This window comes from Fusarium redolens (genome assembly GCF_020744475.1).
Source record: "Fusarium redolens strain MPI-CAGE-AT-0023 chromosome Unknown BKA55scaffold_38, whole genome shotgun sequence".
NCBI lineage: Eukaryota > Fungi > Ascomycota > Sordariomycetes > Hypocreales > Nectriaceae > Fusarium > Fusarium redolens.
The window spans coordinates 20,442-44,034 of NW_025763701.1; the positions used below are offsets into that span (position 1 = coordinate 20,442).

A 23,593-nucleotide genomic window follows, 5' to 3' on the forward strand; every position below is an offset into this window, starting at 1 on the left:
AAGCAAGTGTCCCAGACAAGCAAGTGTCCCAGACAAGCAAGTGTCCCAGTCTTATTTCCACTTTAAATTAAGTTTTTAAAAAACTCTTTAAAATTCCAAACTAAGCCTAAAATAGCTATAATTCTAATAGCTTATATAACGTAGACGATAAGCATGCCGATCAGACAAGCATGCCGATCAAAAATCTCAACCTTCTTTAAATAAATCGCAATAAAAACACCACAAACCATCTAATCAATTGATTCTAGTTACTATACTCATCTCCAGAGGCCTGAATACCCTCCTGACAGGTTCTTGCATTATGTCCGGTCTTGCCGCAAGTCCCGCATCGCCGAACCCTCGGTCGCGCCGAACTTCCTTGACCACCACTTCTAGATGATTCAGCCATTACCTGCATATCTACATCCATCTGATCAATTAGATCCTGACCTTCCTGTATAGTCATACTCCCTCTATTCTGCAGGCGGGTCCTTTTTGCCCTGCGCCGTCGACTAAGTATCTCATTTGCCTGTCGAAGCTCTCGGTTCTCAGCCCTTAATAAGGCAGTCTCATGCATATTTCTCTTTACTGCCTTAGTAAGAGACTGAAGAGCTTCAAGAATTGACTCTGGGGAGCTACTGTGATGTCTTCTGATACGTCTCTGAAGGTATTCAGACTGAGATCCAGCCTCAAGAACTGTTCTTGGGGTTCTTGAAGTCCAAGATGGAGCTTGTTGGGCCACCTCCTCAACAGGCGTTGGAGTCCGTAGCTGCACATCAAGCTTTGAGATTACATATTCTGGGTTAAAAGGAGCAAGACCAGCTCCTTTAAAACCTCCCTTAATGTTTTCCTTAGTCATAGCAACTTGAAAAGCAGTATAAAAGGCTAGGAAGAACTCGGTCTTGGAAATATGGGTTATAGACCTTCTGATCAGTTGCTCTATTTCTCGACCATATGCCTTTTTCAGCAGCCCAAAGCACCCGACGTCAAGGGGCTGAAGCAGGTGAGAAGAATGAGGTGGCATACAGAGCGTGATGATATTGTTCTCCTCACAATATATCTGGAAGTCGGCTGAATGGTGACTTTCATGGCCATCGAGGATCAGAAGACGATAGGGACCAGTTGATCGGTTAGTTGTACATCGATCAAAGTGCTTTAGCCACTCAAGGCCCGTCTCATTATCTGTCCAGCCATTTTGGGTTGTAGCAATAGCCCAAGTGGCCGGGAGGTTGCTTTCTCGGTACCAATTGGCAAGGTGAAATTGGCCTGCAACCACGATAAATGGATCGATTGCCTGACCTTCTGCATTGATCGCTTGAATTGCTGTAACCCATTCCCGGTTTCCAGGCTGGACTGATTTTGGCCTTCCACGCCTTTCCGAGCTGGTAATAACTATACCGCTTGATATCACGCCCATCATAAAGCCAGTCTCATCAAAGTTCCAGATATCATCTGATCGGATGCCGTACTTTGCAATTGTGTTCTTTACGAGCCTAAACCAATTGCGAATAGCGATTGGATCTTCGCATTTGGCCCTCTGATAGTCATATCTCCTCTGAAAACGCGTCTTAAGGTCTGGTTGCCGCTTAATAAAATTGATAGCCCAGCGCTTGCCAACTGGTGACGCATTGCGGTCAGCAAGCAGTCGATTGGCCATTTCTTCAACATCACGGTGCCGGGAAGGAAATCATCGTAAATCTAGGTCAAGGATATACTGGACTATAACCTGTTCCTCCAGATCACTCAGTTTCCGCGACTTTGGAACCCAATCGCAACGTGCAGAGATACCGTTATGTCGGGCATGGAGGGTTGAGAAGTTAACATCATAGACCTTTGCAGCTCGTCGCAGACTTAATTTTGGGTCTGCCTGATAAGCCTGAAGTGCAAGAAGGATTTGAGCCTCTTTATTAGATTGAGACATATTATTTGGTTGAGAATCAATTGATCAGATAGTTAGATGTAAGGTTGAGGGATTTTTGATCGGCATGCTTGTCTGATCGGCATGCTTATCGTGTACGTTAAGTCTTAAAATAAGCTATCCCTTTGAGCGGTACAGCCCTTCAGCGGGGTCACGACAGGGGTATAGGACCAATCAAACTGAATAAAACTAACGGTACTTCTCCATACATACTAATTTATATGATGGTAAAAGTCCCAGCAGTTTTGATTATTACAAAGAGCTACCTCACAAACTCGGCAGCCGTACCAGGTCTGCCTACCTAAGCCTCCTCGATGCCGACTTCGTGTATTAGCTGTTATCGGCTGTAAGAGAGTATTTTTAACCTTCCTTTTTTTAAAAGGTCGGGGCTGCCCCTGCCTAAAGCCTTTACAAGCAAGGCAATCTGAGAATATCCCCCTGTTGACATGATTGATATCTCTTTGCAGGTGATTTTGCCGTGACTGGGTATTGTTTATATCCTCCTCTTTCCCTGCCCGAGATCTCTTCCTTGCGCCGCTTTCTTGGGCAAATTTAATGAATAGTATATCAGAAATGCACCTCTTCCAGCTCTCGAGGGTCTTGTAAGGCGGCCACCGCGGCTGTAAGGTCTTAAGCTGCAAAATGAAGCTATTCGCAAGTAATACATCAAGAAGGAAGGACCAAAGGAGAGCCTGCCACGGGCCACGGCAAAATCGGTGCTCATAACTCATATAAGACCTTATCTGATCTCCTCGGTCTACATGATTCATTTCATCATTATAAGAAGCAGATACAGTCAGTATAAGAATAACCTTTATTACGGCATCACTAAAGGTCTCCTATATCAGCTTAGATTGTACCCCTTTATTGGCAGGCTTCTTCCTTCTCTTTGGGGTGCATTGGTCATCGGCACCGCTGTATACAGTAGAGAGAAATAACACGAGGCTATTATCCTTCCAAGCGATTTGAGCGACCTAGGAAGGACGAATTAGTAAGGGAAATACATATAAATAAGTCCCTCAGGCATACGAGGCCATCAATTATAGGGATTAACTTTACTTCATTATACTCAAAGCCTGAGGCACCTGCCTTATCCTTCCCTTTTGCAAGCTTAAGCTCCTTGGTAATGCCACAGTTAGGGCAGGCTATACCTGTAGCCCTGTGACCGGCTTCTCGAAGGGCACGGAAGAGATTAGGCAAGGAGAAGAGGTTATCCATAAAGACGTGATATATCTGCTTTAGCAGCATATTAACTAGGTAAATAACGACTCCTACTGTATTACTAAGGGTCACAGTCTCCTTAGGCTTTCCCTTCCCCTTCTTCCCCTGTTGCAGCTTAGCAGCCGGCTTCTTCTTTGGCAGTTCAACGATAATAGCGGTATATGGTGATGCCTTTACATGCCACAGCCACCGGATAAAGAGGCCGTTTTGGGCAATAACCCAGACTTTGAACCCTACAGGCGTAGGCTTATTCTTGACTAGGGTTATATCCTTACTCCTGCCTATAAAAGGGACCATACACTCATCCACAGTGACGTTATTCCCTGGTAAATAGAGCTGGGCTAACACCTTCTATATCAGGTCAGACCACAGCTCAGCAGCTTAGAATGCCTTCAGAAGGTCCTCTTCATTACGTAGGTCAAGCAGGGTATAATCAAAAGTCCATATATAGCGTGAGATTATCTCAAACCTCCATAGAGGCATAAACTTGATGACTGAATACAGGGGGGACTGAACACCTAGGGAAGGGGAGCTCCAATAGCTCTTAATCATATTTTCCTTATGAATTCCTAGGTAAATCAGTAACCCAAGCCATACATACACTTGCGCAACCGAGAGCCCATCCCACTTATTAATCCGCAAGTGGTCGGAAATAGCCGTATTATAGCTATCAATAACGCCATTTTATATAAGATAAGAGACCCAGCTTTCACTATAGTAGACCCATAACTGTATAAGGGATATAGGTGTAAAAAGCTGGAATAGCTCGAGTGGTATTGGAGGCAGTATGTTAATATGAAAGTCACGACCTTCTACATTGAAAGGGATGAAGCTGTGGCCGCCGGCTTCTTCAGGCGGGTTAATTATTATTCCGGCAGGACCTAGGCCCCTTTGCTGTGCATATGTGTGAAAGCTATGATCATCAAAGTCATATTCCTTTACATGTATCTCATCAAGAATTGGTGGGGAACTCATCGTTTCAATAGATATCAATTAGCATAAGTTTTTAGTGGTATTTTGTAGAAATTGAATATCTTACGAACTTCCGGTACCCCGCACGTACTAACCTTGTGACTAAGCAAAGTGGGGCGAGTGACCTCCTGAAGGGCTGTACCGCTCAAAGGGATATAAATTTTATTAGATTTTTAGCTATTTTATTTATAATAAAAAAATGTTATAGGGTAGGTTTTTTATAGTTATACAGTGCAGTGTCACGCTCGCTTATCAAACACGTTATAGAAATATTATAGAAATATTACAAGGCAACATATATAGCTCTTTGCCAGATAGTGACGCTTCACTCTTGATTTGAGAACTCGTACATTAGAGCGATGTTCCTCAGTAGCTGGTCCCGCTCCTTAGCCATCGCCTCAAAGCCCTCCTCGAGCGACACGATGCGCTCTCGCGCAAGGGCTAGCACTTCGGCTCTGCTAAAGCAATGGTCGCAGCTATCATGGTTATTGCCATTTTTAGAGGGTGGCATTGGTAATATGGCGAGCAGACTTTCGAAATGGTTCTTTAGCCGGCTCCGGTATCGCTTCTCAGCCAAGTTATGGTTCTCGCGTGGCTGTTTCAATGCTTCTGAGGAAGACGGCTTCTTATAAGCCATCTTCTTTGTTAACCGCTTCTTCGGCTTGTGCGACGCGGTGCGTAGATTAACACTTGGACCTCTTTGAGTACTGACGTCTGCGCTGTTGCCGCGCTGTCGCGAATTTAGTAGTGATTCTCTCTCTAGTGTTGCTGGGGAAGGCTGCTTGATGTTGTAGCTGTCCACTCCTCTCAGCTGGTCCGAGAATTGATAGAGATCGGCTGGGCAGATACCGTCGGACGCAAAAAAAAGCCATCTTGATCTTGGGAAGAATTGGTAGTTGTAATGGCAAATTAAGAGGCCACTGGCTCCCTTTGCCAGTTGTCCGAAATTGTGGGATCTTGTGGGTTCGGGTGAATGTGTTTTTGATCAAATATTTGATGGGTTTTCAAAGTTGAAATGATGGGGAAGGAAAATCGGCGGGCTAGGGCGACGAGGGAGGGTGCGGGGATAAACCTCTTCGACTGCGGTAAGCCTCCAGTGATAAACCTCAAAACAGCAGGTACCTTAGTATGCATGCTTTTTCGACGCGTTGGCAAATGCGTTTAGTATCAGATTTGAAAGGAAGAACCCTCCTGCGGTAAGTATTATTAGTTGTCTCTAAATTGGTCTAACGATAGAGAAGTTACCCGCTTGAGATTTAACCACACGTTGAAGGGTACTTGTAAATAGCAATTAAAATGGGCCGAGGCCGTGGGTTTGTCTCATTCTGGACTGGCAGCTCTGAAGACCCCAATTTTAAATCATCCAGTATCAGCGGCATATCCCATCAGACCCGTCATCCTTTTCGTTGCAGGCATTCGATTTATTTGCCGTTGACCGACTTAAAGTATTCAATTGGGGAACTCCAGCACTCGGAAGCCCGTTGATGGGATGGCTTGCTTAAACCAATGACACTTATGTCTCGGGCACCACCTGATCGGCAATTAGCCTTAAGCCTGGGCTTACGGAGCCTCCGTAATGGTTTGATTGGCCAACGCAGCTGCCCAGACGAACTCTCTCATTCTCTTCCTCATATTCCGGGTGCGACGCTCGAGGTTTGCAGATTGAGTTAAGACGCGGCGCGTCATTGCGAGTCATAGCCCTCGCTTCATCTTGCTTTCCAGTTTCCAGTGGCCAATCACAGCGACCAGATTCGCTCCGAGGACTCCTGTCCAATCAAAGTATGGAGAGGGGGTTGTATTCTGGCGAGGCATGCAGCGTTGAGCCCCCACTATAATAACCCACCAGTTATTGACTTAAAACTCAGATCTGCAGGCTGCACGCACCCTTTGACATTTCGGGATGTATAAAGACATGTGTTCCGGAAACTTAAGGGTCTTAGCCGGCAAACCAACCGCTCATTGGTGCCCTCTCTGGGTCGCCTCCTCAATCCAGGCCGCGCATTTCAGGGGCCTTGATGCTACCCATACACACCCAGGCGTCACTGAGTTGCCACTGGGTTGCGCCTTAGGCTTGGAGCGGTTGGGGCTGGAGGCAATCCAGAAGCAATAGGACGTCCGTTCCACCCACATCAACCTCCCGCAAAACTCGTCTCAAACCCAAGGTCTTGACTTTACCAAGTTACAAAAAGTTTCTAGACGCCAACCTCTACACTTATCGATTCATTCAGCAAGCCACTGATAGCCATCTATAGAGAGCATCGTTACGCCATTGTTCCTACCCTCGGCAGATATATGAGCCATAGTAGGTTTATTTTTGCAACCATGCCTGACCAGTATGAGCTGATATTCTAAAGCAGATGCTCATACGAACTCCCTTCCGTACATGGAAGGGGTGAGAATGCTCGTCGGCTACACCCCAGACAAGGCTATTGGAGACGATCTCACCGTATACGGCGCGGCCATTCCGTCCTACCCACAATGGGAGCTCTCGGAGTCTATGAACCCGCCAGCCTTTCTGGGTGCTTTCCACAATGAAGTCGGCATCACTACCCTATCCAGACAAGACTACGTTCCCCAAGACCAATTGTTATTCTACGGGGAATCTAGTTCGGGAGACCATTGGGTCAATATATACTCCACCGTCAAGAACCAGACTCTATCACACGATCGCCTGGTAACGGTTGCTGACGAACCACTGTCAACCTTGACTCCTTCGCTGCAGTCATCACAAGAGTTACCCAATAAGCCCGGTCGTAAGAGGAAGACGCAGCTCAGTGGACGCGCAGCTTCAGAATCCGCTAGACGCAATGCCAAAGGAGACAATAACACGGATGATCAGAGGAGGAGAGGGATTGTTGCTGACGGAAATGGGATCAACGTCAGCAGCGGCATGACTAATCGCAAACAACATATAAAACATAAGCGAATTCAAGAGAGAAACCGCATCGCTGCCGACAAATGTCGCATGAGAAAGAGGGAGCATTTTTCGAGACTCCAGTTCGATGAACAAGCTACAGAGCAACGCCATAGAGAGCTGTCTAGCTGCATGAATGACCTGAATGAAGAGATTTTATATCTCAAGATGCAACTTTTGCAGCACACCAGTTGCAACTGCACCTTAATACAGCATTACATTAAAAATGAGGCACAACGCTATACTGACGCTCTGGGGCTGAGGTGACCACACTACAATATATAGCCTTAATGGATTAATAAAAGGCGATGGTGTAGGTCCAGACATTACAGACGAAGATAATACCACCTACAGGAGGGTATAAGAAAACAGCTTTAGTCACTTACTTAAAAGTCAAGGGATTTCTTGTACAGTTAAGGTTAACGTACATGATAAGCTTATGTCACAGACAAGCATGTGTTACAAAATCCCTCATTCTCTTCTCTTTACATTTGATCAATTGATTCTCAACCATTAAGGATGTCCCAGTCAAATGATGAAGCAAATATTTTCTTACCCTGCAAACCCTTTAAAATGATCCAAAATTAAGCATCCGAAGCGCCGCATCAATCAATTCAAATCAGATATGGAATTTTGTCAGATCAATCAATTCAAATACAACGCCTGTACATCTGACATATGTGAATGGAGAGCAGCTACCCTAGATACGCCGGATTATCTGTATGTTCCGGCTCCGGAAAACGTGACTCTCCCTAGGAAGCCACGATGTTACAGAGGTCAGCCGAGCTGATTGGTCCTGGACCCTTGCCTGCCGGGGTCTCAGGTAGAGGCGAATACGAAGGCAGTTCACCCCTTTTTTCTACCTCTCGCTCTGATACGATGTAGATTTAGCCAGAGGAACAAAGCAAGCCTTGGGTCGTCAGGAACGCATCTTGGCTGTTCAGTTTCAAGCCATCCACATGTTCTACTAACTATAATCTATAATGTCCGAAACCGCTTTGAAAGGCAGCATTGTCAGCAGCCCGTCGCCATCGCCACCACCTACGTTTCCTCGTCTCGGGTCCCGACCCAAGAGCATCGCCAAGCAGTATGCTGCAGCTTTGGCTCTGGCCTCGACTACCGATTCTTCCGTTGACGACCTTCACAAGATTACCTGGGGCCAAAGACATTTTGTCATTGCGAGCCTCGTAGATAGGAGGAAGAGCAGAGGCCGGCGAAGCTGGATAGGAAACCATGGCTGGTTCCTCGCGGAATTGAACAGAGATAATACATCTAGCGGAGATATTTGGTGTTGCCGACTCTGTGATGACAAGGGCGCGCCACGATTCTTTAATGCTCAGTCGACATCCTCGGCACAAGCTCGTCTTTACAAGTTGTCGGACTTTCCCATCTCCAGGCTATCACTGACGGTTTCAGAGCTCATAGGATCACCGAGACATTCGAACCGGGTTCATTCGACGATTCGTCAGTTCTGGATCTTCAAAGAAGCGCATCCAAGAAACGGCCAGCCTCTTCTTCCCTGGTTCATCCCTGAGCGAAGATGGCACGGATGAGAGAACTCTTAGTTGGCTATATTATTGATTCTAATCTTCCCTTCTCTACCTTCGAGAGTACCTACCTATAAGAGCTGTTTCGTCAGTTAGACTCTGATCTTTATGCTCAGATACCCTGGGGTCGAACTTCAGCCAAGAAAGAATTGGAGGACATACTCTCTTTGAAGAAAGCTGCCGTCAGGGAGGAGCTTGACGAAGCCGTCACACAGATACACATCAGCTTCGATCTGTGGATGTCTCCAAATAGACTAGCTTTTATTTCGATATTTGGCCACTTTATTGATCGGAGTAACTCACACCAAAGCCGGCTACTTGCTTTCAGGAGGCAGATTGGATCATTCAAAGCGCATGCCAGGGAACAGGAGGAAGCAGACATCTGTAAGCTTGCGGAAGAGTCAATAGCTGAGCTGGAAGTGATACAGAATAACGCTACGAGGTGGAACTCGACCTACATAATGATCGAGCGCGCTTTGATCAAGCAGTCTGAGCTCAATAGCTTTATCCAAGATTTAGGGCTAGAAGCAGACGCCTTAAAAAGGGTTCCCGCGGCCGATATCCTGACCTCCGATGACTGGAAGGTCCTTAGGGAAGTTAGTCATATCCTAGAGCCGATCTACAATATGACAATGAGAACACAAGGATGGGGTACAAGTGGAGGCCACGGCCGGCTCTGGGAGGTCATGACAGGGATGGAGTATATTCTGGAACATTTAGAAGACTGGAGGCTTCTCTCCGAGGATGAAACCGCGAATCATGCTACGGAGGAAAGACGTAGAGCTCATGGGGAGGAGCTTGAATCGGTTGCAGATACGAAGTCAATGTCTGCGCGGCCATCTGTAGTAGGGCAAACTCGAGAGCGACCCTTGCGCCAGTCACGACTACCATCGCGACTCCAAGGGTTTGAGATCACGCCGTTACACCGCCGTCGCGAAACGGTTCTTTCGGCTTGTCCATCCACCAGCCCATTGTTTAACGAAGGTGCTCTTCCTGTACATTCTCGAGGAGACTACCTGCAGGACGATGCTCGCTCCGTAAGTAACATTGCCAGTATGGAGGGTCAAGAGCGTGCTAGTATCAGGGCAAGCATAAACGCTGCTTGGATTAAGCTGAACGAATATTATACTCTTCTGGGGCGGTCGCCTCTGTTTGCGGCCTCTGTTGTTCTGAATCCGGACCTTGGCCTCCGGTGGTTGGAGACTAATTGGACTTCCCCAGAGCAGCTACAATGGCTTCGGGATGCAAAGGATGGCATTAAAGCCTACTTTGAGCGTTGGTACTCGAAAAACGACGATGATGCTTCTGAGAGTATTTTGGCCACGTTGACGCCCCGACCTGAGCAAAGTAGGTTTGAGCAGTGGATGAAAAGTCGGCAGCCTAAGCTCTCGGCAACAAGCAGTGAGCTTGAACGATACTATAGGCTCGAGCCGGAACAGGTAGATGACCCTGTTCTTTGGTGGATTGATCATAGCAATGCTTTTCCGCGTTTAAGTAGATTTGCATTGGATGTCCTTGCAATCCCGGCCATGTCAACCGATTGTGAGAGAGCATTTAGTCTTGCGAAGCTTACAGTCAGCTCACAGCGACACTCTCTACTTGGATCGAGCATTGAGTCGATCCAACTACTGAAGAACTGGATAAGGGGAGGGTGTGTTACTCTGGGGGCCTATGCTTAAGCAACAAGGCAGTCAGATCCCACGGGCAGAATCGTGAGGCTGGGAATAGCTCCACGTGACCTATTATATATCAGATATCTATTAATCAATCAATCAGATCAGATGCAGAGGGTAAAGTATCAGTTCAGTTCAGATTTACGTCCCCATCTGATTTGATTGATCTGACGGCAGCCCTGGATAGAAATATTCTAGGTTGAGGTATTTTTGGTTAACTCGCTTATCAACCACGTTATGTGACCACGAAATCATGAAAATATCCGTTCAGCACAACGGCTTGCTTCGTTGTGCAGGGGAGCCAAAGATGCGAAACAGACATCTCACTCTATGTCATTAGCTTCCCACAATGGCGCGTGCGGGCGTCTCAAGTGACCCAGGCAGAACGAAACTCATCCAAGACTATATACGTCATTTCAGTTATGAAGCTGTCAATTGCGTGTCTTATCCTTCTAGATGAAATTGTACAACCCGTCGTACCTCGGGAAATGTTTCTACACCGATGGAGGAGGCCCAAAGTTGGCTGACCAAAGTTGCATAATCCGCCCACGGCAGCATGAACCAAAAATAGCCATGGAAAACATCCGAAATGCCATCGGGATCAGCCCAAGTATCATTAAAAACATCCAAAACGTCTACTTGCACATCCTTTGGCAAGGGATGATGTCGCATCTCTTCGCTGTCGGTGTCACCAAGTCGTATATGATATCGGCCCTCGAAACGCTTTACCCCTGCACGCCAATCATTGAGTACTCCAAGTTGCCAATCAAGGTTTCTTTCTCGACGCAAATCATCTTCGATATCGTTCCAGGGAATGTCGCACTTTGGAAGACGGCTCCGTAACGCTAGAAACCGGTTTACATCATTCTCCTTGTCAAGATCAAAGATTAAAAAATCATTCTGGGTTCCAACCGAGAACCTAGAGATTGGGAGGCTGTATGATCGGCACACGAGTTGTAGTTCTTCGACCCTCGACGAACACGATGGGCGTGATTCCGAGGAATAAAAACGAGATAGTGATGTAGACCAACAAGACAGTTCCTCCAGATGCATCGCATTCCCAATGTGCTTTGGACAGAGAATTACAGTTTCAAAGACGTTCTCGATATCATCAAAATGATCTTGGATATCCCAGTGGAGATCAATATAGAGTGAGTCGCGTTTTGGATCAACCCAGCCATATATGCGGTCGACATATTCACAGGTACAGACGTCATATCTGCCCGAGATGAGAGAAAGTTTTCGATTTCTGATGATGTTTTCCCGGACTTCTTTGCACACGAACATAAGTCCTGGCACGTCGTGTTGATAGTGAGGGTACTGCCTCCCACTTCCTTCTATTCGGCGCGCGTACGGAATGTAAATTCGAGGAGAAGATGGAGAGAACGCCAGGTTCCAAATCTCACTTCGGATTTCTGCGGGTAGTTTTGCGAAATGGTTGAATTCATAAAGATGTCTCGCTGTGTCCTGAGGCGGCGACGATAGTCGGGCTGAGACGTCGGCCGAAATATGAGGAGGCTGACATGCATTGTCGTCTTTGCTGGAGAGTGGTCCGCGGCGTGCATTTGACGAAGGAGGAGTCATCAGCACTGGAGATTCATGCATAGTTTGTTCAGCTTCCATTTTAGTCCGCCGTAAGACGATGAACGAGGGCATGCAACATTGCCAGAGTGAAAAGGGGTGGCAATGACGGTCAATAAATGAATGAAATTTATTCCGCCCGGGAGTTCTAAAATGGGACGGGCCCCGTCCCAATTTCCACATCTGGTATAGCTCTCTCCGCTGTCGGACTACCCAGCGCGCCGCCTCGAGCGCCGTGTTTAGCTGCACTTGCTAGCGTGTCGAGTTTGAATGTTTGCGACGATTGTATTCAAATGGGCGCAGGTCAAACTCAGAGTTTGACGCCGTTTCCTAGTGACTGCCTCTCTAACAACAATTCAGCAACGACCGTGCCGGGCTAAGTCGTAGAAAACCCCATACAAACTCAAATCGCGCTATTGAAGACGGGGGGGGGGGCAAAGTCGTTGAGAGTATATCGGTTAAAATATATAATTTACTATGCATTAAAAGCTGACATTAAGACGATATTATATATTAAGTATTAATTAATTCCAAGCAGGATTATGCTGTTGCGACTGGTTTGAAGTTTAAAAGTGACCGGGGGTAGCTAAAATGAGAACGATGATTGGTGAGTAGTAGATTGTCAGAGTTGGCCCCGTGCATTTCGGCAATCGTGAGAGAACCCCTGGAATATGTGGCTAGCTGAAAGCCGAAAACAAGCTTAGCCCATGTCGATCTAATGGTGCTAGGCGTTCTAGATCAGACCGTGTCTGCTCGTGTCGATCGCCCACAGCCTTCTGAATGAACTGGGCTATTTATTGGATCGGTGGCCGGTGATCGCGCAATACGATTCGTGAAACTCGAGGCAAGACCGTTATGCACGTTAAAGCAAAAACGGGTTGATTGTGTTGTTATTAGTTCTAAGTTACATGTGTCTGAGAGGAGCACAGCTCCTTAAATAGTATCCACATCCCAGCCACCAGTAGGTCGGACCACCTTAGCCACACTGTCTCAACACAATAGAAGTACTCATTTAATTATTAGCAACTCTCTCCTGTAAAATATTTTTCCTCGGCACCCGCTGTTAGCGCTCTGCTAAGGCAAGGAATTTTTACAGGCCAAAATGGCAACAAAAGCAACTGTGGGACCAACGGGGCCTTAACAGCTGCTAGAAGAAAGGGATTCAGAGAGTTGACCTTTCTTCCTGACAAGTGTCTTCAACGACACTGAGCTTCGCGAGCTCTTGACATCGCCCCCGGGCGCCATTTCATATGTGGTATTTGCGACTTCTTCTCACCTCGACATTTCGGCTTCGCGAGCCTGCGACATTCCGGCCTCTGTGCCCCTCGACTTCCCATACGACCGACTTCTGCAGCCTCGGCTGCCCAGACGACATTCGCAGCATCCTGCTGCTTGACATCGAGGGTCATCGCACCCTCACTCTCACTTTCGCCTGCAGTTCAACGCTGCCTCGACCGACTACTGCAGCTTTAGCTGCCCGAACAACACAAGCAGCCGCCGGCTGCTCGACTTTCTGGGCCCCCTGGTGCCCTCGACCTTGACGCACGGACCCCACATGGCTCGTTGCCCTTTTTGCAGCTCGGAAGCTGCTTGACCGATCTCTGCAGTCGCGTACTGCCCAGAGACCCTCTTCTTCTTTGCAGCCCCGGCCGCCGCCCGGGGCACCGCCAGGCTTCGACAATTTGTCTCACTGGCTGAGACCACGTGACAAAAACCGCTGGGTTGAAAGGTACAGAGCTTACCTGGAGACCATGGAACGGGGCGGTTGCCTCGTCTACAGAGCAGCGTTCTGGCCGCCTTGGGTTTTTCCCCTGCAAGGGGTTTCCCCAAGGATGCATAGTCCTAGGGTTGCAGCTTCTGGCGATCTTAGGGATCATGGACTTCCTGCCCCAGGGTATGGAAAGCTACTTGATCTATCTATGCAAGAGAATTCTAGGCTGGAGAGGGATATGTTCCCGCTGACGGGATGCCCTCTTGAGAGTAATGCGCCTTTGTGCCGATGATATGCTGGATGAACTAGATGGGAGACGCTGCCGGAGGGAAGCTCTGCGAGGATCAACTGTATTGATGTCCGGTGGGACGTGTTTCACCGACAACTACTGTAGGGCCAGCTACGGGTAGAGAGGTGCCTTTTGGGGGGATGAGTAGAGAAAAAGCTCGAGCATGTATACGGCTCCGACGCAAGAGGCCTTGCAGATGACCTGAGCGAGGATCAGTACGGTAGCGACTGTAGATAGTTTAGCTTAGCACGTCCTGTGCTCTAGTAGGAGACTTTTCGGGGCCGATGGCCCCCCGGACGAAAAATATACATAACATAACATTTAATTATTAGAACAAGCTCCTGTGTAGATAATAGCAATACGTTACAAACAATCTATGTTATATAACAGTGTGTTTTAATAATTCGGCAATGAGCTTGCCTAGCTAGATCGTAGAAAGCTATACATGATCTCGCACCTGCTGATAAAAACTTTAGGGTAAAATCATTTAATAATGGTAGTGCTAGCTTCTATTTACATGGTTGATGAAGATGACGCGAATTTCGAGTAAACAAAAACCAGAAAGAAAAAAAAAAAAGTTAAGAGTGAATGTCCCGTTCGGCATCAGAAAATGTTAGAGCCGGGTCTGACTATGTTGCACGGGGGGCCATCTATGGAAGCTCAATTAAGTGCTTCAAGCGACTGGGTTCAGTTATAATCTTATGATTCAACCCAAGTGCTGAGCCTCTCAAACTTCCCTTCTTTCCTCATCCCTTTTCAACCACGATAAAAAACTCAGTTATCATCATTGGTAAGGGGGTCTTTGCGCGACTGACATGAATATCCTTATTGAATTCAGACAGTCTCAGCTATTTAACTACTCGCGTCCAGGATTGACCTGCTCAAGACGCTAACTAGCATACAGATGCATAGTTCAGTAAGTTTGGATCGTGCAAACAAAAAAGACTAAAGTCGCATTATCCGGCCAGCCGGCCGAAATGATGTTCTGAAAGCGCCATTGAGTCTATGTACCAAAAAGCACCACCGTCTCACCTCCTGATTAGCCGACATGCTTGCAATTTACATTCGACGCATACCAGCCAATGTTCATTTAGTGATCGTCTACCGTCCTTTGCTACAGGATTTTGCTACGTGACCTTGCTTTCCGCATGTGTAAAAGGCCCATATCTCTTCCGTTTCTCGTGCAAGAAATTATCAACGACCACTGCTTTCTTTGTCATGTCTTCGAGGGTTGTTGGTAATGCCCCATCATGATACAGGGCATCTTGGATGTCGTCTCTCAAACTAATAAAGAACAATGAAGCGAAGTATGTGTCTCTTGTCAGGCGGCTAGATAGATTGACAAACTCTATTGAGTAGTCTCGTGCACTTCCTGTTTGTTTGGGGCGCTGGAATTTGATGGCTGCCTCCATATCTGCGTTCGGCGCAGACATATTCTGGTGTTTGATCAGTCTCAATTCTCCAAATCAAAATATGTAAAAATTTACGAACGATTGTTATGGAACTATCGGAGTAAGTGTTTTCTGTTTCCTCCAACTGTGGGGTATCTTTTTGATAATGATCAATCGGGTCGTGACTAGCGAAACAAATTCATAGTATAGTTAATCTGCGACGAAGTTCAGACTTAGATTTCGTTTTCACTCGATTTTAGCCGCCACTACAGCAACCATGCACAGCCAATGGAGTTGAGCTGACACCCGAAGCGCCCCGAATTTTTCTCCGAGGCACCCTACATCCAGCATACACTCAACAAGGAAATATTAGTCTGCGATACATATTGGTCGCGATCATGCCAAAGAACAGGTTGCAGGACTGCGGTAAAAAGTTTTAGGGCAAAGTACCCTGGGGAACATGGAATGTGGAGTATACCGCATGGACAGCATTTATTGGGATAAATGAGCAGCAAGGATCCCATTGGTGGAGCCCCTCAATGGCTGATGGCAGTTGGCAAGAGGGTGGAGAGATTTACCCGCACCACATCAGACTAGTACGTCAGCCTCACCGGGCTAACGGAAGTGTGATTTTTGTGAAGACATTTTGTAAGATGAGACAAGAATAAGACGCGACGTGGCAGTGAAAATCTCATCACACATTGCCGAATCGTGACCAATATCGGGCTGCGTTATGACAATCTCGCGTAGGGGTTGGTATATCTTCTTTGTAGTCTCTTTTCTCTTTTCTCGCAAAAAGAGCAATCACGTTACGACTGCGATTGTTGGTTGCACAAGATGCATTGGTGATAGACCGAAAGGGAAGCGACTGCATGTTCTCGGCCGACGCCGACATGAAAGCAACGGGTTGCGATTGCCTAAATCTCAGACCTGCAGCCAACTACCTGCTGTATCTTGTCCGCCTTGGAAGCTGTCGACCTCTTCCTTGATTAAGCGCTGGGCAGGGCGGGGTAGTAAGACACGGCACTAAAGACTAAAGGTGTAGTTGAGTGGGCAACTGAACAGCCTTATTAAGTAACCGGTTCCGCAAGACCCTGTAGATCAAATTCTTTTGGTCTAGATTGGCCCACTCCGGTGAAGATCGTTTAGCAGCCGGTGAAGGGTCTACGCTAGCTCCATGATGTGACACAGAGCCCTACTACTGTACTCAGATCATTCAGAATCCCGCCGCATTGTCCACTTTTCGTCCGTGCGAACCCTGCAGAAACAAGTCAAGTTGCATCTTCGCAGTGATCAGCATCATCTTGGCATTGAGGCGGTCAAGGTTGCGCAAGAGTGGACATCTAAGCATAAAGTCTTCGAGAGTCAGCAGGAGGTCCACGATAATCTACCACCCAGGCCCGACGATGCACCGCCAATTGCAGCTTTAGGTCCGCCAGGCACAGGAGCTATTAGGTATGAGTTTATCCCAGAGCAAAGCACGTCCCGGCCTGATTGCCGATACGTGGGCACAGATTTGAGGCGGATTCGAGAACATCTCAGGGTCGAGCATAATTGGGATCTATGGTGGGATTCGGGTCTCGGTTTTCACTTTTGTTCGAATGGGCTCAGCCAATAAGGCCACGCCTGGGACGAACAGTACCCTTGTCATTCTTTTTACATGGAACGGTATCCCTGCACGCCCAAGATAAGATAAGAGAGCACCCGGAAACCGTAATATTAATCCGGATGCCTCTAATCCTAGCCTTGAAACACGCCTCTTCATTTCCTTTAGAAACCAAACGTCGACAATCTTTACAATCTTTACAATTTTTTACAATCTTTGTTAACGTTGTGGAGGTAGTGTTTGGAAAGTCAAGCGGGGCGCGATGGACGCGGTTGCGGACAGCATCGTCACGAATACCGAGAACCTCAGCCCCCAGGACTCCAGCACGCACAAATCAGACCGGCCGCGAAAGCTAACAGCGAAAGGGATGGAGAACTTGTCGGGCAATGCTGGAGGATTGAATCGCTATGGCCCTTCACCAATCATGTTTAATGCCTCATACAGTTGCTTCCGTCGGCATCATTAAGCGCATAGATAAGCAGTCTGAACTAGAATCAGTGACATTCAGTCAATTGAGCGGTTGGAACGAGCCGAAGAAGAGACAGAGTGTTATACTGGATTTATTCAAGAGTTGCCTTCGGTGAAAGCCTACGAAGCATTAATTAATATAAATGAATGAAGTGATTTTATAAATCTGGGATATATATCCTTCCAGTGTGCCTCTTTGGACACGACTTGAATCACGAACCGGAGTTATAGCCAGGGTCTGGAGCTTGCATCTATCTGACAAGCTCCCACTCCTCTCCATAGCCATCCGACTTGGTGATCTGAACACTTTCAGAGGTGCCAGTCTCTCCCTGAGCAAGAAAGTTCTTCTTGAGATCGCTATAGTACATGCGACAGCTGTGTCCGCTCAGAGTCAGCTCGCCTTCGTCATTGACGCCGACATATTTCTGGTTATTCCCCCCGACAGCACTGATGGAGATGAAGTCTTTGCCGATAAGAACAGTCCTGTTTTTGTCGCTATTCTGCTCTCCAGCGAGACGGAAGATGAAGCGGGTGCGGCCTAGCTTGGTAGCGTAGATCAAGCCACCCTTTGCAAGCCAATAGAGCTCTGGGTTGGATTTGGATCGGATGTAGTATCTGTTGATTCGTTTGTGAGAAAAGAAATATCACGAGAACCTGTAAGAGACGTACGCTTCACCGCTTACAACATCAGTCCTTTCGGGTTGACCGAAGGTCGACATGATTCGGGCATCACGATCATTCAACAGAGTGAACATGATCTTGTTTACGAACGACGGAGCAAGGTCGTACGCCGCCGGCCCGGCGCCGAAGGAGTAATAATCGGGAGCCAGGCGCTTGACCTGATCGTGTTTCGAGGAGACCTCACGCCACCACTCATCAATGGTTTCAGCATTGGGAGCGGCGAGGAGATATCGGGAAATGTGCTCCGTGGGGTGCTGTAAAGTCAAGTCAGAATGCTAGAGCTTTATGGATGGAATAGCTGCTGAACTCCTGGGGACTTACATATTTGAGAAGTGCGTAGTAGACCATGGTGGGCTTTGGAAGTTGGCTGAAGTGTGAAGTCCGGGAGGTTGATGCAGAGATGGAGATTGAGCTGAGGTTAATGAATTGCGCTGGAGTGTCCATGAGGCCACGCTTTATACGCAACCTTGGATCAAGCAGCAGCTGATATTTTCTGACGAAAAACCAGGAACTTCTGTCATCACCGAATATCATCGCTGATCATCACTACCATAGCACGGCATATTTTCTGCTGAGGCCCTCCAAATTTCCCGGTTCCAAGATGTTTTATCATCATTTACTAGCGCTTACCAATGTCTCAAAAACTTCAACATGGAATCTTGACTCAATATTTACAAAGAAGGAATCTCCGCATTGAAAGTGGCTTGCTGAACACCCCGGCAACTCTGCCGTAGTGAGACAATTCCAGCCCACGTGAAAAATTAACATGTCGGAACGATTTCGTCGGCATTGGTTTCGTCGTAATTGCGACGTCAAGCTGAGCTGAGTCGACGATCCTATCTCGAATAGGCCTGCATAAAGCATAGGAAACGCAATCCAGCTGGCAGCTGCATTGATCTGCGTCACATGCTGACCTGTCACAGCAAATATGCGGGCTGCTAGCACATTCCTCTTGTGTCTTGAGTCGAAGGTTGGTGAAAGTGACGAAGCCATTAGAGTGAAAGATCACTTCTCTTCTTTCAAAAGGGGTCATTACAGCTCCCGTCCGCGCATTGGTCAATCTGAGGACATTAAATTCTTATCTTCGTCCAAAAAAAAAAAAAAAAAAAGGCAGCTGTGAGAGCAGCTCAGCTGAGACCGCTGTCATGCAAGGACGGAAATGGTCAATGCGGCTGGGCATCGCAGGCTAAGCAGCATGATAGCTGCAAGAGCTGAAGGAAGGGGAAATGATCTTCGGAAGACTATCAGAGGGGACGGAAAGATGATCGACAAAAGACTATCGGACGGGATGGACGAAGGATCGACGGAGTTCCCAGAGATGGGCTTCGGGGAAAACGGCCTCTTTTGCAAGTTAGGTATGGTGTGTCTTAGGTAGATCCCTTCCGTCGTCAGGCCCGATGGCCCGTTCCGAGCTGAGCGTCGATCATTTGCTTGTCTAAACCTTGAGACAGACTAATGAGAATCCCAACGTCACGACAATATTAATACGACAAAAATCCACTCAGGGTGGCAGTTGATCGTGCAGCCTAGCTGAAATGCCGAAAGCCTCGAATCTGATACATGTTCTAGCAATACGCATATCCTTGCCAAAGATCTTCTCAAATGAAATGTGATAAGGATGGAGGGTTTCCCAAATAAGGTTCGGCTGACTCTGGCAGGGATGCAAGGCAGGCTTTTTGCAGGCAAAGTGACTGACACCTTGTTTGTCACAGTGATATCAGGGACCGACTCGCCGGCACCATGTCTATCAACCATCGAGATTGGCACCATATTCATTTTACCAATTAGGACATGTTCGTAGGTGGCTTGAGGCTAATTACCTCAGAGGAAAAAGTCTTGACATTCCGTGAGCTAGCGGAGGGACACGGCCAATAGATTGTCGAGGAACAGGTTGGCAGCGAGACGGCATCGCAGAATTGACCAATGGACATTCGTTGGAGCTCAAGATCTCATTTGGGGTAGGCTTTGCAACAGTAAGCAGTCCTCATGCAAGACCAGGCTTAAGATTGTGATAGTTTCATCCCCGCATCCCAAGAATGCAGTCGAGAGACAATCTCTGCTCAAAAGGGACAGCTGTAAAACAAGCCAGCCACCTGAACACGAAAGTAAGGTGAAAAAGTTCCTCTATGAACAAAAGTCAAAAATCGATAGTTCAAAACAACAACTTTCGATCCCGGAAGCCCGAAATCCGAAAATGAAGGACAATTCACTATCCTTGCTGAGTCGGCCCATAGAGCTGCCAAGACATTAACGCGAAGGGGGTGCATGTGAGATACTCGAGGTAAGATTGCGAATAATCAAGGTAATCGAGATCGTGTATAGATAAAAGAGCACATCATTCGCACTCCAAGTTCGAAATCATCTCCTCATCACTTCATCCCATTTCACTTTCTCTTTTGTTCCCCAACCATGCATGAGTCCTGGAAGACCATCCTCGCGCTCTCTAGCTTGGCACTGAGCAGTGCAGCAAAGGAAATTCCGTTCGATGCTCGCCTTATGGCTCAGCAAGCTGGACTGCCTTCCATGCGCAGTAACGGCACCAGCACTGCTCCTCAGCTTGACATCCCGAGTACTCGTCCAGCCCGGGCTATTGACCTGAGCCAGATTGTGCCAGCTCAAGATTCTGCTGGCAACAGCCGCTGCTGTCCTATTGGAACTATCAACGATGGCATTGGCTGTGTTTTCCCTCATTCTTCTGTGTGCCCTGAGGGTACTCGTCTGGAGGGAAACACTTGCATCAGCGAGAAACCGCCCAAGTGCCCTGATGATCTGATCTATAATGGCCGCAACTGCGTTGGTGGTACGCCTAGCTGCCCTCCTGGTAGCCGATTCAACGGCGAGGCTTGCGAGTCCGAAGTTGAGCCCAGCTGTAACCCTGGCTTCAAGTTCCAAGACGGTAGCTGCATCTCCCTTACCGAAGCGGGATGCCCACCTGGTTTCAGTCTCAAGAACCATCTTTGCACTTCCAGTACCAAACCTCAATGCCCTCCGCCCTTCAAGTACGAAGACGGCATCTGCGTTGATTCCAAGCCGCCTTCATGCCCTCCTGGCACGAAACTTTCCGACGGCATTTGCATTGGTGAAGCTCCGCCATCTTGTCCTCCTGGCTACGCCATCAACAATGGAGTGTGCACTCACGGGTCAAAGCCCAAGTGCCCTCCTGGCTCCAACTTTGATGGCACTGCTTGTGTATCTGAGAGGCCTCCGTCTTGTGAGCCTGGTTTCTTCAATGGAAAGGTCTGTGAAGACAAGCCTTCTTGCCCTCCAGGCTTCAACCTCGATGGAAGAGTCTGTGTTTCTGAGAGCAAGGCCACTTGTCCCGTTGGAACCTATATCGCCTCCGACAAAGCCAGCGGAAAGTCAGCTTGTTGCTACAAAAACTTTGACTTCAATGGGGAGACATGCTTCAAGGCTGTTGACAATGAGGATGACTGCCTTCCTGGAACCCACTATGACAAGGGACGCTGCTGGGTTAGCCCCCAAGAAGAACCCAACTGTCCTACTGGTGGAAAGTGGAACGGAAAGACTTGTGTTGTTCAGTCTGTTCCTCAATGCCGCGCTGGCCAATACACCAATGGACGATGCATCATCTCTGAAAGCCCTCGTTGCCGCCCCGGTGCCGTCTTCAATGGTGAGAAGTGTGTTCTTGAGGATCGTGCGACATGCCCTCCCGGAAGTGTTCTCAGTGGCAACAAGTGTATCTCCAGCGAGCCTCCCCTCTGTGAACCTGGTCAGACCCTGACTGGGGATTACTGTATGTCAGAGGAGCGCCCCAAATGTCCTTCTGGATCTACACTCGTTGGTAGATACTGCAAGTATCCCGATCTTCCCATCTGCGAGCCTGGTACCAACCACCACGATAACGACTGCACCTCTACTGTGACTCCTGAGTGTCCAACTGGAAGCTCCTTTAATGGAGTGAACTGTGTCTCCATCAATCGTCCTTCTTGCAAACCTGGCTTTGCCTTCAACGGCGCCACTTGTGTCTCTGAGAACGATGTCCCAACTTGCCCAAAGAACATGCAGTTTGATGGAGCCAACTGTGTGTCCAAGGAGCGACCTATTTGTGACCCTGGAAAGTTCTTCGATGGCGTCGCTTGCGTCGATAACACTGACCCTCAATGCCGTCCTGGTCTGGTCTTTGACGGAACCAGCTGTGTATCCAAGGAACCTCCCCGCTGCGAGCCTGGAACAAGCTGGAATGGAATCAAGTGTACTTCAGAGAAGAACCCCGGTTGTGGTCCTGGTATGAAGTACAACCCCGAGACTGAGACTTGCGACTCTTCTCAAAAACCCCGTTGCCCTACCGGAACTGAGCTCCGAGACGATATTTGCGTCTCTGTCACGCCTCCCCAGTGTCCTTCTGGAACGATCCGAAAGGGCGGTAAGTGTGTATCTGTCGAGCCGCCCCGTTGCCCTCGAGGTCTTACTCCCAGCGGTGGTCTTTGCATCTCTACCAAGCTGCCTCAGTGTGGTGAAGGCACTATCTTTGATGGCAAGCGATGTGTCATCGGAAAGACAGAGGAGTGTTATACCCTCCACACATGCCCTCCTGTTGGCGCTGCTGGACTCCCTGCTCAGGCTGCCAACTAATTAACGGTGTATTTTCCTACCCCGAAATGTGTCAGTACTTAAGAGTCAACTCACAAATTGATCAATCTCTTTTCTCAGTCCTCTATAACCTATAGATAGCTGCTTCTTCTTCTCACTCCAATCTGGCGATGATGTCTGTTAGACCGCATTGATCAAGAGTGTAAGTAGGGACAGGGTTGGGAGGATCATGAATGTCTGTCACATTCGAGTGTCGGCCAGAAAATACGATCAAAATCCGCCAAAACTCCACCACATAACGCCACGCGATGGAATTTAGATGAATAGATAGCTACAATCGTGTTGTATCAGGCTCAATCAAGGTCTATGTCTCTTTATTGTTGAAATGAATTTTATCGTTGATTGAAGGCACAAAATCTGGGGTTGACAGTGACAGGTTGGCCCAAGCGTCCTGGAGGGTACATTTGTAACATGTGGTTACCCCTGTTCCTGAAAGAGCGACTGCCCAATAGAATTGCATCTTGAGCGTTACTATATCCCTGTCAGTTTCCTGCGGACCAATACGATGTGGTCTTGGGCGTTACAGCATCCCTGTTAAAAATCGCCCAACACCATCAGGCTGAATCTCAGACGGGAGGCGGACATCATCATATGGCCTCATGCTGTCATCTCGCCGATGGATGAATATCAATAGATCAAAGTGCACGTCATAATGAACGCCATCTCCAATTATGTATGATGTTTATATCCAAAATCTTATCTGTAAAATGCCACGATTGTCATCATCATACCATGGATGTATTCTTGCCCATCAGCATCTTGTGAGTACGAGATATTGATGTATGTATGTATGTATGTATGTATGTATGTATGTATGTATGTATACTTTTCGTCCGGGGGGCCATCGGCCCCGAAAGTCCCCTACTGGGGCACAGGACGTGCTGAGCTAGAGAAGTCGGAATCTATCTACACGCTATTTACAGAAATGCTATTGGCTATAAAGGATTAGTCATTCGCAACGCGAAATTAGTCTTCACCTCGGCATCCAATTTCTGTAAACACGTCAGTAGGACGCACTCTATCCAGCATAT

The 23,593-nt window shown here is 47.7% G+C and overlaps 6 protein-coding genes across 6 annotated transcripts; 2 read left to right on the forward strand and 4 right to left on the reverse strand.

Annotated features, from left to right (window-relative positions):
- Window positions 1-4,269: 4,269 nt before the first annotated feature.
- On the reverse strand, window positions 4,270-4,961 carry BKA55DRAFT_587001 (uncharacterized protein; the record flags this gene model as incomplete). Its single annotated transcript, XM_046194623.1, has 2 exons — window positions 4,270-4,519; window positions 4,622-4,961. Coding segments are annotated over 2 exons (444 nt in total), but the record flags the coding sequence as incomplete, so codon positions are not given.
- Window positions 4,962-5,962: 1,001 nt separating this feature from the next.
- Window positions 5,963-7,496, forward strand: BKA55DRAFT_744662 (uncharacterized protein). Its single transcript, XM_046201603.1, has 2 exons — window positions 5,963-6,392; window positions 6,445-7,496. The coding sequence occupies exons 1-2, from the start codon at window positions 6,383-6,385 to the stop codon at window positions 7,269-7,271; spliced, it is 837 nt and encodes a 278-aa protein (XP_046040955.1). The 5' UTR covers window positions 5,963-6,382; the 3' UTR covers window positions 7,272-7,496.
- Window positions 7,497-10,610: 3,114 nt separating this feature from the next.
- Window positions 10,611-11,880, reverse strand: BKA55DRAFT_587018 (uncharacterized protein; the record flags this gene model as incomplete). The annotated part of the gene is made up of 1 exon (XM_046194624.1): window positions 10,611-11,880. One exon carries the CDS (start codon window positions 11,878-11,880, stop codon window positions 10,669-10,671), a length of 1,212 nt encoding a protein of 403 aa, XP_046040956.1. The 3' UTR covers window positions 10,611-10,668.
- Window positions 11,881-13,256: 1,376 nt separating this feature from the next.
- On the reverse strand, window positions 13,257-13,698 carry BKA55DRAFT_587020 (uncharacterized protein). The gene has a single exon (XM_046194625.1). The coding sequence runs from the start codon at window positions 13,680-13,682 to the stop codon at window positions 13,275-13,277; it is 408 nt and encodes a 135-aa protein (XP_046040957.1). The 5' UTR covers window positions 13,683-13,698; the 3' UTR covers window positions 13,257-13,274.
- A 3,823-nt stretch (window positions 13,699-17,521) lies between these two features.
- On the reverse strand, window positions 17,522-18,299 carry BKA55DRAFT_698541 (uncharacterized protein; the record flags this gene model as incomplete). Its single annotated transcript, XM_046200528.1, has 3 exons — window positions 17,522-17,885; window positions 17,940-18,205; window positions 18,273-18,299. 3 exons carry the CDS (start codon window positions 18,297-18,299, stop codon window positions 17,522-17,524), a joined length of 657 nt encoding a protein of 218 aa, XP_046040958.1.
- Window positions 18,300-20,360: 2,061 nt separating this feature from the next.
- On the forward strand, window positions 20,361-22,544 carry BKA55DRAFT_530670 (uncharacterized protein; the record flags this gene model as incomplete). The annotated part of the gene is made up of 1 exon (XM_046189158.1): window positions 20,361-22,544. The coding sequence occupies one exon, from the start codon at window positions 20,361-20,363 to the stop codon at window positions 22,542-22,544; it is 2,184 nt and encodes a 727-aa protein (XP_046040959.1).
- Window positions 22,545-23,593: the final 1,049 nt, after the last annotated feature.